Source organism: Pseudophryne corroboree, chromosome 3 (genome assembly GCF_028390025.1).
Source record: "Pseudophryne corroboree isolate aPseCor3 chromosome 3, aPseCor3.hap2, whole genome shotgun sequence".
Lineage (NCBI taxonomy): Eukaryota > Metazoa > Chordata > Amphibia > Anura > Myobatrachidae > Pseudophryne > Pseudophryne corroboree.
Window position 1 is genome coordinate 164,121,674 of NC_086446.1, and position 14,560 is coordinate 164,136,233.

General features: G+C 45.5%; 1 protein-coding gene across 1 annotated transcript in view; it reads right to left on the reverse strand.

The window, feature by feature from the left end:
* The window catches only part of P2RX3 (purinergic receptor P2X 3), a 303,463-nt gene that overhangs the window by 272,501 nt on the left and 16,402 nt on the right, over positions 1 to 14,560 (reverse strand). The window contains exon 2 of the mRNA XM_063958551.1: positions 8,427 to 8,562. Coding sequence (XP_063814621.1) covers positions 8,427 to 8,562 — 136 coding nt within the window. The remainder of the gene's footprint in view (positions 1 to 8,426; positions 8,563 to 14,560) is intronic.

The window sequence follows — 14,560 nt, forward strand, 5'->3', positions numbered from 1 at the left end:
TAACGTGCTCTACCTGGCGCATTGTGTATAACGTGCTCTACCTGGCGCAATCTGTATAGCGTGCTCTACCTGGTGCAGTGTGTATAACGTGTTGTAAGTGGTGCAGTGTGTATAACGTGTTCTACCTGGCTCTGTCTGTATAACGTGTTCTACCTGGCGCAGTGTGTGTAACGTGTTCTACCTGGCGCAGTGTGTGTAACGTGCTCTACCTGGCGCAGTGTGTATAATGTGCTCTACCTGGCGCAGTGTGTGTAACGTGCTCTACCTGGCGCTGTGTGTGTAACGTGCTCTACCTGGCGCAGTGTGTATAACGTGCTCTACCTGGCGCAGTGTGTATAATGTGCTCTACCTGGCGCAGTGTGTATAACGTGCTCTACCTGGTGCAGTGTGTGTAACGTGCTCTACCTGGCGAAGTGTGTGTAACGTGCTCTACCTGGCGCAGTGTGTATAACGTGCTCTACCTGGCGCAGTGTGCATAACGTGCTCTGCCTGGTGCAGTGTGTATAACGTGCTCTACCTGTGTGGTGTAATGTGAATTGGTACTGTTATGTGGCCATGCACTTTCCCCATGAAGCCACACCCCTAAATTTTTGGTGCGCGCCTTCGGCGCGCACTGTCCTTGGTTTGAAATATGGCAGGGGGACCACCAATTTACTTTCTGCCAAAGGGCACTGAAATGTCTAGTTACAGCTCTGGGGCAGAGTGTCCTGTTGGCTACACAGCCCAGCAGCATTGTCACCCCCTCCTCCCCCTCGCAATACTTTTGTAGTGTCCAAATCAAGTCTGTTTTTATATTTGAATAATTAATAAGATTAATATGAACCTTCATTCCGATGGGACCCAGAAAAGGACAGATAGGACCCCAATATTTAAAAGTGAGGGGTCCGTGGGACCCACTTTTTTTTGGGCTCAGCGCGATCACTGACACTTCTTTTTTATTTTTTTTCAAAAGGAGAACCACACTCCTTATCTGGGAGCACGCGTGCCTTAGGTGCATGTAAATATAACTATTACTGTTCCCATAGTATGGTGCCCCCCCTTTCATTTTCTTCTGGATCCGCCCCTGCTAACAATCATGATAAAATGCCACTCACCTGCTCCACGGCGCCATCCTGTTCGTCCGGACGCCGAGCAGCGCTGTCACGTCGCTCACCCCTGACGTCATCCAGCAGCGCCGCGTCACCATCACCTAGGTAACCTGACGCTGCTCACGCTGGGCGCCAGGGGATACTCGGTAATCCCACGCTGACGGCCCGTGATGTCATCTGGCAGCGCTTTGCAGTGCGGTTGCCGTGGCAACTGCTTAAACTATACAACAAAAACATACATACAATAAGTGCATATATACAGAGCATTACGTCCCTACCACCTTGATTAGCAATACATGGTGCATCTCAGTTAAATACTAGACTCATATGAAGACATTATTAGAACTATATCTAAATGTCATATACTACAATTATCCTGCTCTGGCCTATACATCCATCATTAATTCGCAAGAGACTAGACCAGTAATAATAAAATATTATTGAATGGCTGTCAGTTGGATGATACATCTACCAGAGACATCTATCCATACCAAGGCACCATCTGTTTTCTTCGTCTTTTACGCAGGACTTTTACTTTCATGAAGAGCCTCTAAGCTTCTCTTTTTACTTTTAATTTCACTTGGTGTTTCACTGTAAGTGCATACGTCCTTACCGCAGTGTGAGGTAATCAGCAGACGCCATTAAAGTGAATCAGCATGGATAACAACGCTGCTATGGAATCTGCATTGGAGCTAATACAAAAGGATGCCAGCGAACGCCTCAGCTTCTCTGACATAGAGGCTAGTGCCATATTAATAGAGAGACGGCTGGATGATGATCCCATCAGGAGCACCTGTGATGAATTATACAAAAAATGGTTGAGATTGAAACAGAGGGAGGTGGATTTCCTCTACCACGGAATCTCTCTGTCCGATTATTATCGGAATAATTTAATACCTCGGGGGTTCAGGATTCGCAACTCACCGACCATAGGGCGATTCAATACAGCTTTCTGCCGGCGGTGGGTTGCGATCTTGAATAAATGCTCCATGGACCTACTGCTGCTAGTTGTGGAAGAGTCTACTAGGGAGCTCAACCTAGTTAGGGAACAACTGGTACAGTTTGAGGGTGAACATAAGCCCGCACTACAGCTGGACACCCAAACAGATTGGGTTGCGAAATTGGGCACCCAAATTGAACAGTACCGGCAGGATCTAGTGCGATTTAAGATAAACTTGCTACAGTACAGACAGACTATCAGCAAAGACAAGTTTACCCTTGGCTAGGTGGTACCCGGGCATCACAGGACTACAAGCAATCCAACTGGCGATCGAATTCACGTTGGCAGAGGGAACAACAGATGGGGGCCAGCACCTCAGCCAGTGATTCTGAAGGTCCCTCTGGTGGTACATCTCAGTCTGAAGGGACCTTCCCTTTAGGCCATGGAGCACAGGGAATTCGCACCCGGTCCAATCGTACTCCCCAACCAGGAAGAGGGAGAGGACGCGGAGGGCGAAACAAAATCAAAGGATCATTCGCTCAAAAACCGCCGCGAGCTTAAAAGAACTGGTTTTCAACTTATCTTCGGTACCATTAACTGATCAAGAATACCATCTATTAGCAAAAGGACTGTCTTTTGTGCCTACGGTTCTTCCGGATCCTTTGGAGAGGAAAGTGGAGTTACACAGATTAGGTAGAACTTTGAGGCAGCAAGAATACTTCAATTCGCGGCCCGCGGATAATTCAGAGTCGAATATCCCAGTACAGTTACGTAAGATAGCTCCTCGATCCAACTTTGACCCTCCAAGCCTGAATCCATCAATCAGGACGTTTCTGCGGATGTTAGAGACTAAGGACACTATGTTAATGACAGATCAGGTCCACCTTAATCTTTCTAGATCTGAGATGGTCACGTTACGTAACTTGTCCCTTAGAACGGACATAGTGGTCCGTAAGGCCGATAAGGGGGGGTCCATCATGATACAAAACCTTGAGGAATATGTTAATGAATGAGAGCGTCAACTTAAAGATACCAGGGTTTACAAGAGACTCACGATGGACCCCACCAAAGAATACAAAAGGGAACTAGATGCATTCTTGTTAGCAGCTAAGGACCAGGGCATAATTGCAGAGGAAACAGTAAGGGCTCTCACTATTGAACATCCTAAGGCCCCACTGTTTTACACTGTGCCCAAGGTCCACAAGTCCTTGGTGGACCCTCCTGGCAGACCTATAGTGTCTGTCAGAGGGTCTCTATACCACCCTATTTCTGTGTATCTCGATGCCTTTTTAAACCCATGCATTCATATTTAAAAGATACAACATCCCTCCTGCTACAGCTGCAAGCCCTGGGTGATTTACCAGAGGGGGTGTTGCTCTGCAGCTCGGATGTCACGAGTTTATACACCTGTATACCGCACGAGGCGGGTATTGAAGCTGTGAGAGCCCTTATCCAAGATAATGCCATTTACCAAGGCCCAGAGATATCATTCTTTTTGTCCCTGTTGGATAAAATCTTGAGACGGAATTACTTTGTCTTTAATGGCAGATTTATTTTACAACTTGCGGGGTGTGCGATGGGGTCCGCTGTGGCCCCGTCGTACGCGAACGCATTCATGCATCAGGTTGAGACTAGAATGTTTTATTTGGACCCTACTATTAAGTCTAGGGTAATTTATTTCAGAAGGTACATTGATGATTTGATAGTATTATGGCAGGGATCAAGAGAAGATTTAATTAGCCTGTGGGAGGATCATAATGCGACCCAGCACCCTGTACAATTTACGTTTATCATTGATGGTACCACGGTTAATTACTTAGATGTGGCCATTACCAACAATCAGGGCAAGTTGTCAACTTCTTTATTTGTTAAGAAGACTGATAGAAATATGTTACTTGACTACCGTAGTTTCCACCCAAGTTCATTGAAAAGGGGTTTACCCTTTTCGCAGTTTATGCGGGTAAGACGTATTACATCAGATCCTAGTGACACTGAGACAGCTATGGATAATATGCTGCTCAAGTTCGCACAACGGGGTTATCCCTTAGGGGAACTTGAAAAAGCTAAATCTAAGGCCCTTAGCATTCCTCGTGAACAAGCATTGAGTCCCGTAGTTAAATCTCGCAGGGCTGATAACCCTAAATTGCCCTGGGTTAGTAGATTTACCACGGCCACTAATAGGAATATTAGAAAGGCTAAAGCATTGTGGCCAATTATACAGACGGAGGAAGCTCTGTCATCATTGGCCCATACTTCCTTATTGCCTAGCCATACCAGGGGCCGTAATATTGGCGACCATATAGTTAAACTAGATGTTACCCAACTTACCAGTGCACAGGAAACCCATTTTTTGAGAACCAAATTGGGTTGTTTCAGGTGCTTCCGTTGCGCTACCTGCAATACACTAATGACAGGCAACACATTTAATCATCCGCTAACTGGGAAAAAGATTCCCATCAAACACCGTCTCACATGTACTTCCACACATATGGTGTACCTTTTGAGATGCCCGTGTGGTCTTGCCTATGTGGGCAAGACCATACGTCAGTTTCGTGAACGCATGGCCCTACATAGGAGTGCCATTAAAAAAGCATTAGAGAAAGGTCACAGTGACCAACCTTTTGCTCGTCACTGTTTGGAATTTAAACATGGGGTGGCGAGCATTAGGGCTATCTTGATCGATCAAGTCCCTAAGACTCTTAGAGGGGGCGATAGGGATCGAGTGTTATTACAGCATGAGTCCAGATGGATCTATAAACTGGGGACCTTATCTCCTCGAGGCCTGAACGAAAACCTTGGCCTTCAGAGTTTTTTGTAAACCTCTATTATTCCATTGGTTAGGAGCACTGCGGATAGGTATAGACCATATACTATTCAGGTATTTTATTATTACTGGTCTAGTCTCTTGCGAATTAATGATGGATGTATAGGCCAGAGCAGGATAATTGTAGTATATGACATTTAGATATAGTTCTAATAATGTCTTGATATGAGTCTAGTATTTAACTGAGATGCACCATGTATTGCTAATCAAGGTGGTAGGGACGTAATGCTCTGTATATATGCACTTATTGTATGTATGTTTTTGTTTTTGTTGTATAGTTTAAGCAGTTGCCACGGCAACCGCACTGCAAAGCGCCGCCAGATGACATCACGGGCCGTCAGCGTGGGATTACCGAGTATCCCCTGGCGCCCAGCGTGAGCAGCGTCAGGTTACCTAGGTGATGGTGACGCGGCGCTGCTGGATGACGTCAGGGGTGAGCGACGTGACAGCGCTGCTCGGCATCCGGACGAACAGGATGGCGATGTGGAGCAGGTGAGTGGCATTTTATCATGATTGTTAGTTTTGGGTAGGGTATATATGTTTGTCCAATGTTCAGTTTGGGTTGTTAAGGCCCTGAGGACGGGGCTAGTCCCCGAAACATGTCGGAATAATAAACTGACCTTGTCTACACCTGCACCAGCCTGCGTGAGTGCCGCCCTTATCTTTCATTCCACATACTGAGGAGCCATACCTCTGGGAGGGCACCGCAGCATTTTAAACTTATATAAGAGGAGTGCCGGGATCTTCTGCATGTATATATATATATATATATATATATATATATATTACACCTATATTGCACATCCTGAAAACGCTCAAGGCAGCAGGCGTAGATCTCAGTACCAGCTGCTTCTCACATGGGTAGCTTGCTCACAAGTTAGTACTCTCTCTCTCTCTATATATATATATATATATATATATGTATATATATATATATATATATACACACACACACACACACACACACACACACACACACACACACACACACACACACACACATATATAGTCATTTTGGACTTGAGGAGCCTGTACACTGCACGTACAGAGTGTCAAGCATATGGTTTTTCCTTTATTGCTCCTCTCCCTGATGTCACATTGAGATCATACATACCTCAGTTTTTGTCTAGGTCACTAAGCTATACAAAAGTGAGAACTAGAGGTGTGTGGGTTCGAATTTAAATGGATCTCAAAACGGTATCTTATTGATTCTCAGATGTCACGTTTTGGATAGCCAATAAGAGAAACCTGGATAAATCCAAACTTGCGTTAATTTGGCATTAAGAAACGAGTAAAATACAAACCCACAAACATGATCCAAATTCATCCAGTAGTTTTTTCAACCGCATAGTTCATAAACAGTTGCTAATAGTACATTTAAAAAAAAAAAAATTGCTAGGTACACACACAAGCCTTACAGTTTTATTAAAGACATTCATATTACTGCCCCCTTAGAAGTCTCTTTGCAATTTCTTTTTAACACTATACAGCTGCTTGATGGGACTCTCCTCTGAGCCAAACATCCTTAGGTACATACTGTATGTACAACAAATAAATACTTTTCATTTGTCTAAAAATAGTCATGCTTTACTAATTTGAGGTCCAGAAAAACTAATATGACTTCAGAATCTTTTTATTAGCTCCAGTTTTTGAGACACAATACTTGCGCTGTATGTACTTCAGTATTACCCCTTTTCCACTAGCTCCTTAAAACACGGGTAAATGCACGGGGGCGCGCATTTACCCGTGTTTTTCCCTAGTGGAAAAGAGTCCCCCTGCAAATTCCCGGATCAAGTGATCCGGGAATCCTACCCGGGTAGCTTGCCAGGTTGAACACGGGTTCAATCCGGTAAGCTGTACACGGCTCCCGTTCACAGTGTATGGGAGGGCGGAGCTGGGAGATCAGTGATCGCCCAGCGCTGCCCCTGCCGTGTCACTAGCAGCGTCACCAACCCGGCAATATGCCGGGTTGGTGAGCGCTGTAAAAAGGGGGCTGTAGCACGGGTCACAGCCGTGTCAGGCGACACGGCTGCGAGCCGTTCTACACAGTGGGAAAGGGGTATAATATATAGTGAAGAACAATTTAAAAACACTGTAATCTGATATTTTTTTGATACAACATAAATAACAGTTGTTTCAATTCAATCGCAAATAAGAACACAAAACGAAACACACAGCAACGAAAGAACTATCTCACATAGCGACTTATTCATGTGCTTTCTCTTTGCTTGTCATTTGTACTCATCTTCAGGGGCAACTCTTGCCACTGTCCAATAGTTGTCAGCAAGCATACTGTAGAAGCGTTCCACATACCCTGATATCATGGTTCCATTGCTGAATTATTTTGGTGGAATTGCTTACTGTGCTCTTCACCCACTGCCTGCAGTTGTCAGGGAATAAGTCCCGACGAGAAAGTAGATTTTGAGTGACATGTTACTACCTATTCTAGAAGGTTGTTCACAATCTCAACACAGTTTCCAGCTCTTCTGTTACCCAAACAATGCAAAATACATTTAAAGGCTTCCTAGAACATTTATACCCCTTTCACACCGCACAAATAACCTGGTATCGACCCGGCATACACGGGTCGGTGTGCGGTGCGAAAGGGCCATGGTCGAATTCCCGGGTCGCATGAACCAGTAATTCAACCCAGGAATAAAGCAGTGTTATTCCTGTGTTAAATACCGGGTCAGTGACAGCGTAAACAGCTTCCCGAGTCGATGCGACCCGTTCACTACAATAGGGACAGGTGGCGCGGAGATGAGCTCATCTCCCAGCATCCCCTCCACCTCTGGTTCTGCCCCCTACCGCTAAGGCAACCGACCCAGCTAATTGCCAGGTCGGGAAGCCTGCAGTTAGGGTCCAATGCTGGATCCCACCCGGGAAGGACCCGTTTCCAATTCTTTGGTGGGATCCGGCATTGGCGACGTGAAAGGGGTAATATTGTAGCAAATAAGAGGTGTCGAGGTTGGTTTTGTCCTGTTTCCCTATCTTGAAGCCAAAATGATGTTAGTAGGCTGAAAATAATGATAGTAGACAGTCTTCAAGAGGTGTAATTTGTCTTTTCTGGGTGGAAAATGTCACATACCACACATATAACAAAAATTATAAGCAATGTTAACACATTTACGTGCCATCCTGGTTTTTAATGTAAACTATCACCACAAAACTCATCCAAATGAAAGGATCATCACTCATAACCTTCACTTAATGCAAGCCACTCACAGACAATAAACCAAATATGGCCTACAATGACTCAGCATTCCTGTATTCAGGGTTACTGACCTATATATTCTGTAGACACCAAATTCCCTAGTTTTTTTTTAAAAAAACGCTCATCATCATAAATGGGTGATCTCGGAACCAAGAACTGAGAATTGTAAATGTCATTCATTTTTCGCATGCTGAAATCAATTGGAAGTGACACTTTCTAGAGTTCTGAATATGTCACAGACAAGTTACTCAGAACATGCTAAAAAATCTGCTTGAATTTGTAACTCTATAGAACCTATGAGATTTCATGTCTTCTGCAGATTGCACATTTGTCATGAAAATGTATAGTGAGTGCAATTACCTGTGGTGGGATGACATAGTCTGCAACATCCATTACTCTTTTGCTGTAATGCCCAACACCTTTCACTTTAGTCATAACAGAAGATTCAATGGAAGAGTCACGAATCTGGTAAGCTTTTTCATGAAGGAACACCCAGCTGAGGGAAAGATAAGGACAATACTATTGAACACTAGGAAGGATAATTCCTGAACATAAACTAAGCAGGTCTGATTAGCTATAAAGACTAATGAAAACACATTTTTCATTGTTTGCCAAAGATTACATTATATGTGGTAGATTTAAAAAAACAAAAAAAAAACAAATACAGTTGAGATATGTAGTATAAATTTCAAAAAGGAGGACAATATTTATGTAATAATTTGCAGCTGATACTAAAGCCTAGGTGTAGCATCTAATGTTGCTTGGTACTGTAAGGTGGAGTTATTGGGCAGCATTATAGCAGCTGCTACCTACTTGGTCCACAAAGAATCCTAGCTATCGGTTAGTCTTCCTGACTATCATTTAATTTAGGCATCGACATACAGGATGCAATCATTTTTATTTGAGTAGGCTTTAGTAACTTCAGTAGCATTAGGAATTGGGGTGAGGTATTGTAGTTAGGTATTGAGGCTTATGTTAGAGATTCGGGGGTTTATTTTCTGGTGCTTCTGATTGTATTTATGTCATTAGGCGTAAGGGTCATTAGGCGTAAGGGTCTTATACGATATGTAGACAGGCAGGCCTTTGGGCCTTGCTCTAATTCATAGAGCAAGGCCCACGAGTAAGATAGATACTGATATACAGTACTGTGCAAAAGTTTTAGGCAAGTGTGGAAAAAATGCTGCAAAGTAAGAATGCTTTAAAAAAATAGAAGTGTTAACAAAATGCAAAGTGAATGAACAGAAGAGAAATCTATGTATTCTTGGATAAAGCTTCTGTAAAAGGAGCGAAACGCGTCAGAAGTGTGGATTTTGGACCCATATATTCTTCTTGAACCTACCAATATTGCTGTTCATCGCCACCAACAATAGCCCGTCAGAAATTGAGAGGAGAGAGACCGGGACCTGGGTGCTTGCAAGCAGCACCAAAACGGTGCGGTCTCGTTGATCCCTGTGGCTGGATACCCTCGTCATCAGCGGGCGTAATTGCAGACGCTTGATCCCCTGAAACTGGGACCGCGACACAGACCTTTGGGGGCTTCAATTTGCGATACACAGCACGGACGGTTATTACACGTAAGGCTCCGTCCAGGAGCGCATTGTCATGCTTTATTTCTGTCTTTGCTGACGAGCAGTTGAATATGGAACATTGTTCATCTTTAAAAAGCACTTAAGGAACTCATATCCCTACATGGGTTACAGAAATAAATGAATGTGCATTTTAATAAGTTTAATATGCGGACTGAAATATAGTTAAAACTATTTGTCCTTTAAGAGAACTGGGCATATAGTAGCTTGGCTCCACCTCCTTGTGTTAAGTCTATAGTATTTTTGATAATACTTAATATTATTGTTTTACATTGTTTATGATATTTTAGACCGGTCTAATTTTTATGTGTATTAAAACATATGAAATCTAGTAAAATTTGTAGTTTGATCATTTGAACATCAGCCATACCATAATAAATAGCGCAGAGAGCTAATTGGTAAAGCAGAAGAGAAATCTAAATCAAATCAATATTTGGTGTGACCACCCTTTGCTTTCAAAACAGCATTAATTCTTATAGGTACACTTGCACACAGGAACTCTGCAGGGAGATTGTTCCGACATCTTGGAGAACTAACCACAGATCTTCTGTGGATGTAGGCTTGCTCAAATCCTTCTGTCTCTTCATGTAATCCCAGACAGACTCAATGATGTGGGGATCAGGACTCTGTGGGGGTCATATCATCAGGCCATATCATCACTTCCAGGACTCCTAGTTCTTCTTTATGTTGAAGATAGTTCTTAATGACATCGGCTGCAGCGGCGTATCTACCCATTGGCCAAGATGGCACTCGCCAGGGGCGCCAGCCGAGGAGGGGGCGCCGCCTGGCAATGCCACCCTTGGCCAATGGGTGGAATCACTTAGCAGTGGCATCACCTGGGCTGGAGGATCTCACAGTAGGCAGGAACAGGCGCCGGTGTTCGGCACCGCAATGCACTAGTGAAGAACGTAAAAGTAAACTACAGTTCCCAGCAGCCCTTGCTGTCGGGAGCTCCTGGCAGCAAGGGTTGCTGGGAGCTGTAGTTTACTATCACTTAGTTAACGAAGTGGGGTGTTCCTGCCTACTGTGCCATCCTCCAGCCCAGGCAATGCCCAGCTCATCACATTAGGTACTGCAACATAGTAATTGATATGTGCTTTGAGGAGGGAGGACTACTGTATATGCAGGGAGGGGAAAGGACTATATGCAGGGGAAAGGGAGGGGGGAGAGACTCTGTGCTGGAAGGGGAGAGGACTATATGCAGGCAGGGGGGAGACTCTGTGCTGGGAGGGGAGAGGACTATATGCAGGGAGGGGGGAGACTATGTACTGGGAGGGGAGAGGACTATATGCAGGGAGTGGGGACGACGACTCTGTGCTGGGAGGAGACAGGACTATATGCAGGGAGGGGGGAGACTATGTACTGGGAGGGGAGAGGACTATATTCAGGGGGACAACGACTCTGTGCTGGGAAGGGAGAGGACTATATGCAGGGAAGGGGGAGACTCTGTGCTGGAAGGGGAGAGGACTATATGCAGGGAGGGGGGAGACCATGGCTATGTGCAGGGAGGGGGAGACCTTGGCTATGTGCAGGGAGGGGGAGACCATGGCTATGTGCGGGGAGGGGGGAGACCATGGCTATGTGCAGGGAGGGGGAGACCATGGCTATGTGCAGGGAGGGGGAGACCATGGCTATGTGCAGGGAGGGGGGAGACCATGGCTATGTGCAGGGAGGAGGCAGATCAAGGCTATGTGCAGGGAGGAGGAGGGGGACTAGGGACTATTGCTATGTGCTGGGAGGAGAATGGAGACTACAGCTATGTGCTGGGGGCGGGATGGGGACTACTTCTATGTGCTGGGAGGGGGTGGGGACTACGGCTATGTGCTGGGGACAGGAGGTTATCTACCCATTGGCCAGGATGGCACTCACCAGGTGCACTGGCCGAGGAGGGGGCACTGCCTGGTGGTGCCACCCTTGGCCAGGGAGTGGAATCAATTAGTAGTGGCAGTGCCTGGGCTGGTGGTTCGCACAGCAGCCAAGAGCTGGCGCCGGTGTTAGGCACCACAATACACCACAGTGTAGAAACTCAAAATATCCTACTAGAATGCTATTCTTAATATATCACTACATCACCACTACTAGGTAGTGCGCAGAGATACCTTTTCACTGCCATTAATATTTGATTATATCCCCTGACTGCGGGTGGCATCGCTGGACAGTGCCCCTCCTTGGCCGTGCCAGGCACTGCTGATTTCTACACAGTGTGACAAGGATTACTGTGTGGGCATGATGTGTAAGGGGCACTAGTATGTGACATGATGTGTATAAGGGGTACTACTATGTAACATAATTTGAATTGGGAGTACTATTGTGTGGTCATGCCCCTTTCCCACAAGATCATGTCCCTTTTTTTGCACATGCACCTTTCCTATTTCAAATATGGGGATGGGGGGGGGGCACCAGTCCCTTACTTTGCCAGGGGCACCTGGTCCCCTAGATACACCTCTGATTGGCTGTATGTTTGGGGTCGTTGCCCTGCTGCAGAATAAATTTGGAGCAAATCAGATGCCTCCCAGATGGAATTGCATAATGGATAAGTACCTGCCAATAGATTCTACTTAACCATTTATCTAGCACCTTCTAGAAGATAATTGCTAGAATCTGATTGGTTGCTATGGGCAACATCTCCATTTCTAAAAACCTGCTCTTTAGTAAATATACCCCTGGCTCTGCTACTACCCTGACACATGCGGACTTGTTTTCCCCAGAATTATTGTTGCTCCACAAATTAGTTGCCATTTGTTGTGTTCACAGAGATGTTAGGGCCTCAGGCTCGGCGACAGGCCGGGGGGTCAAAGGGGACAGCTATAACGGGTCCCATGGTTCAGAGGAGCCCCGAGGCAGATGGGCACAAAACACGGCTGCTGGAGCGCCTATTAATACTTTTTACTCCCCTACAACTGCCAATTAAGTAAAAAAAAAAAAACAACAACAATAAGCTGGCCACAGTTCCATTTCCTTTCTGCGCCCCCACCTGGTTACACTTGGTCCGGTCTGGCGATCCCTCCTGCGCTGCCGACGTCACAACGCATGATCCTTCCATGCTGTTGCTACTGTGTTCGTTGACGAGGAGATGATCGTCCCTGAGCCCAGCAGGAAAATCACCTCCCGCTGGGCACAGCTTGACAACAGCAGCCACCTGCACACCCACCAATGTACTATGGCTGTAGTAAGTTCCTCCAGGGTCCAAGACAGGATGGTGTGCGTGCGGGGGGAAGGGGGGGGATGTCACATAGGCTTACTTACTCGTGGTGTTCTGGTAAGACATAAATTCCCCTCAATACTACTGCTCATAACGTGCCTATAAATGCTGATTTGTCTAACCCTGATACAGCGCCTAGGAATGCTGATTTATGTAACCGTGATGTGTTTAGTAATGAGGTTATACAATGATACAATGTTAATCTGCCTGCTAATGTTGATCTGTTTAGCCACGATAATGGACCTATCGATGGTAATATCTCTAGAAACCAGGTGGGTGTACCCGTGACCGCTGGAGTACTAAGGATAGTGTTGAACTGCAGATAAGTGATATCAATTAAGAGGTGTTAACCCTTTCCCTTACGCCTCAGGCTGATTTAAGAAAGTGTCAACGGGAAGCTCCTGCTCTGGAAAGGACCTTTGAAAATGTACTTTCAGTAGATGGTGTCATGTTGCCCCAAATAACAGAATCAAGATATCCATGTTTTGTGATGTTCAATTACATATTTTGTGTCAACTAAACAAGCACAAACAGGGGAAGTGGCATTGCAGTTAGTGGTACCAGCCACCCTTGAAAAAAAAGGATTTTAATTACCTACCGGTAAATCCTTTTCCAGTAGACCATAAGGGATATTGTGGAGACTTAGTATGATGGGGTATAGATGGGGTCCAAAGGAGCCGGTGCACTTTAAATTTCTTCACTGGGTGTGCTAGCGCCTCCCCTCTATGCCCCCTCCCACAGGCAGTTATAGGTAAAACAGTGACCGAAGGAGAAAGGGCATATATGAGAGAAGGAACATGACAACAATGAGTGATGAGATTTATATACCAGCATACCACTAACATACAACAACCAGCAACGGCTGGTAACAACAACAGCAACAGTTGAACAGGTAACCACATAAAATAGAACCTGCAGAAAAGTCAACACACTGAGGCGGGCGCCCAATATCCTTTATGGACTAAAAGAAAAGGATTTACCAGTAGGTAATTAAAATCCTATTTTCTCTAGCATCCATAAGGGATATTGGGTTGACTTAGTACGATGGGGACGTCCCAAAGCTTCCAGAATGGGCGGGAACATGCGGAGACTGCTGCGGCACCGCCTACCCAAACTGGGCATCCTCTTTGGCCAGGGTATCAAACTTGTAGAACTTAACAAAAGTGTTCTTCCCCGACCAGGTAGCAGCTCGGCATAGTTGCAAGGCCGAGACTCCACGGGCAGCTGCCCAAGAAGAGCCCACCAATCTTGTAGAGTGGGCCTTCAGTGACCTAGGAACAGGCAAGGCTGCCGACACATAGGCCTGTTGGATAGTAAGCCTAAGGCAACAAGCAATGGACTGTTTTAAAGCAGGGCAACCCTTTTTCTGCGGATCATAGAGCACGAACAAGGAATCCGTCTTTCTGATCCGAGCCGTTCATTTGACATAGATGTTGTTGTGAAGATTGGCTGCATTGTTCACATGAAACAGAATCAGATGACAAGGGAGAGAATCTGCATAGTTTGTGTTTACCCATGCCTGCCCTTACTGTATGTGAGAGGGAGACATACAGAGAGAAGACCAGCACATCCCAGCTACACAGCCCCAGTGAGGCTGTCAGCTCATAATATCAGTGAAACACTTATGATTTCTGTCCAGTATAGGACACAGATTGTGTACAATAGCGGCTCTCCCCCTTTGCTACACCCTGTACCAGTAAGCAGAG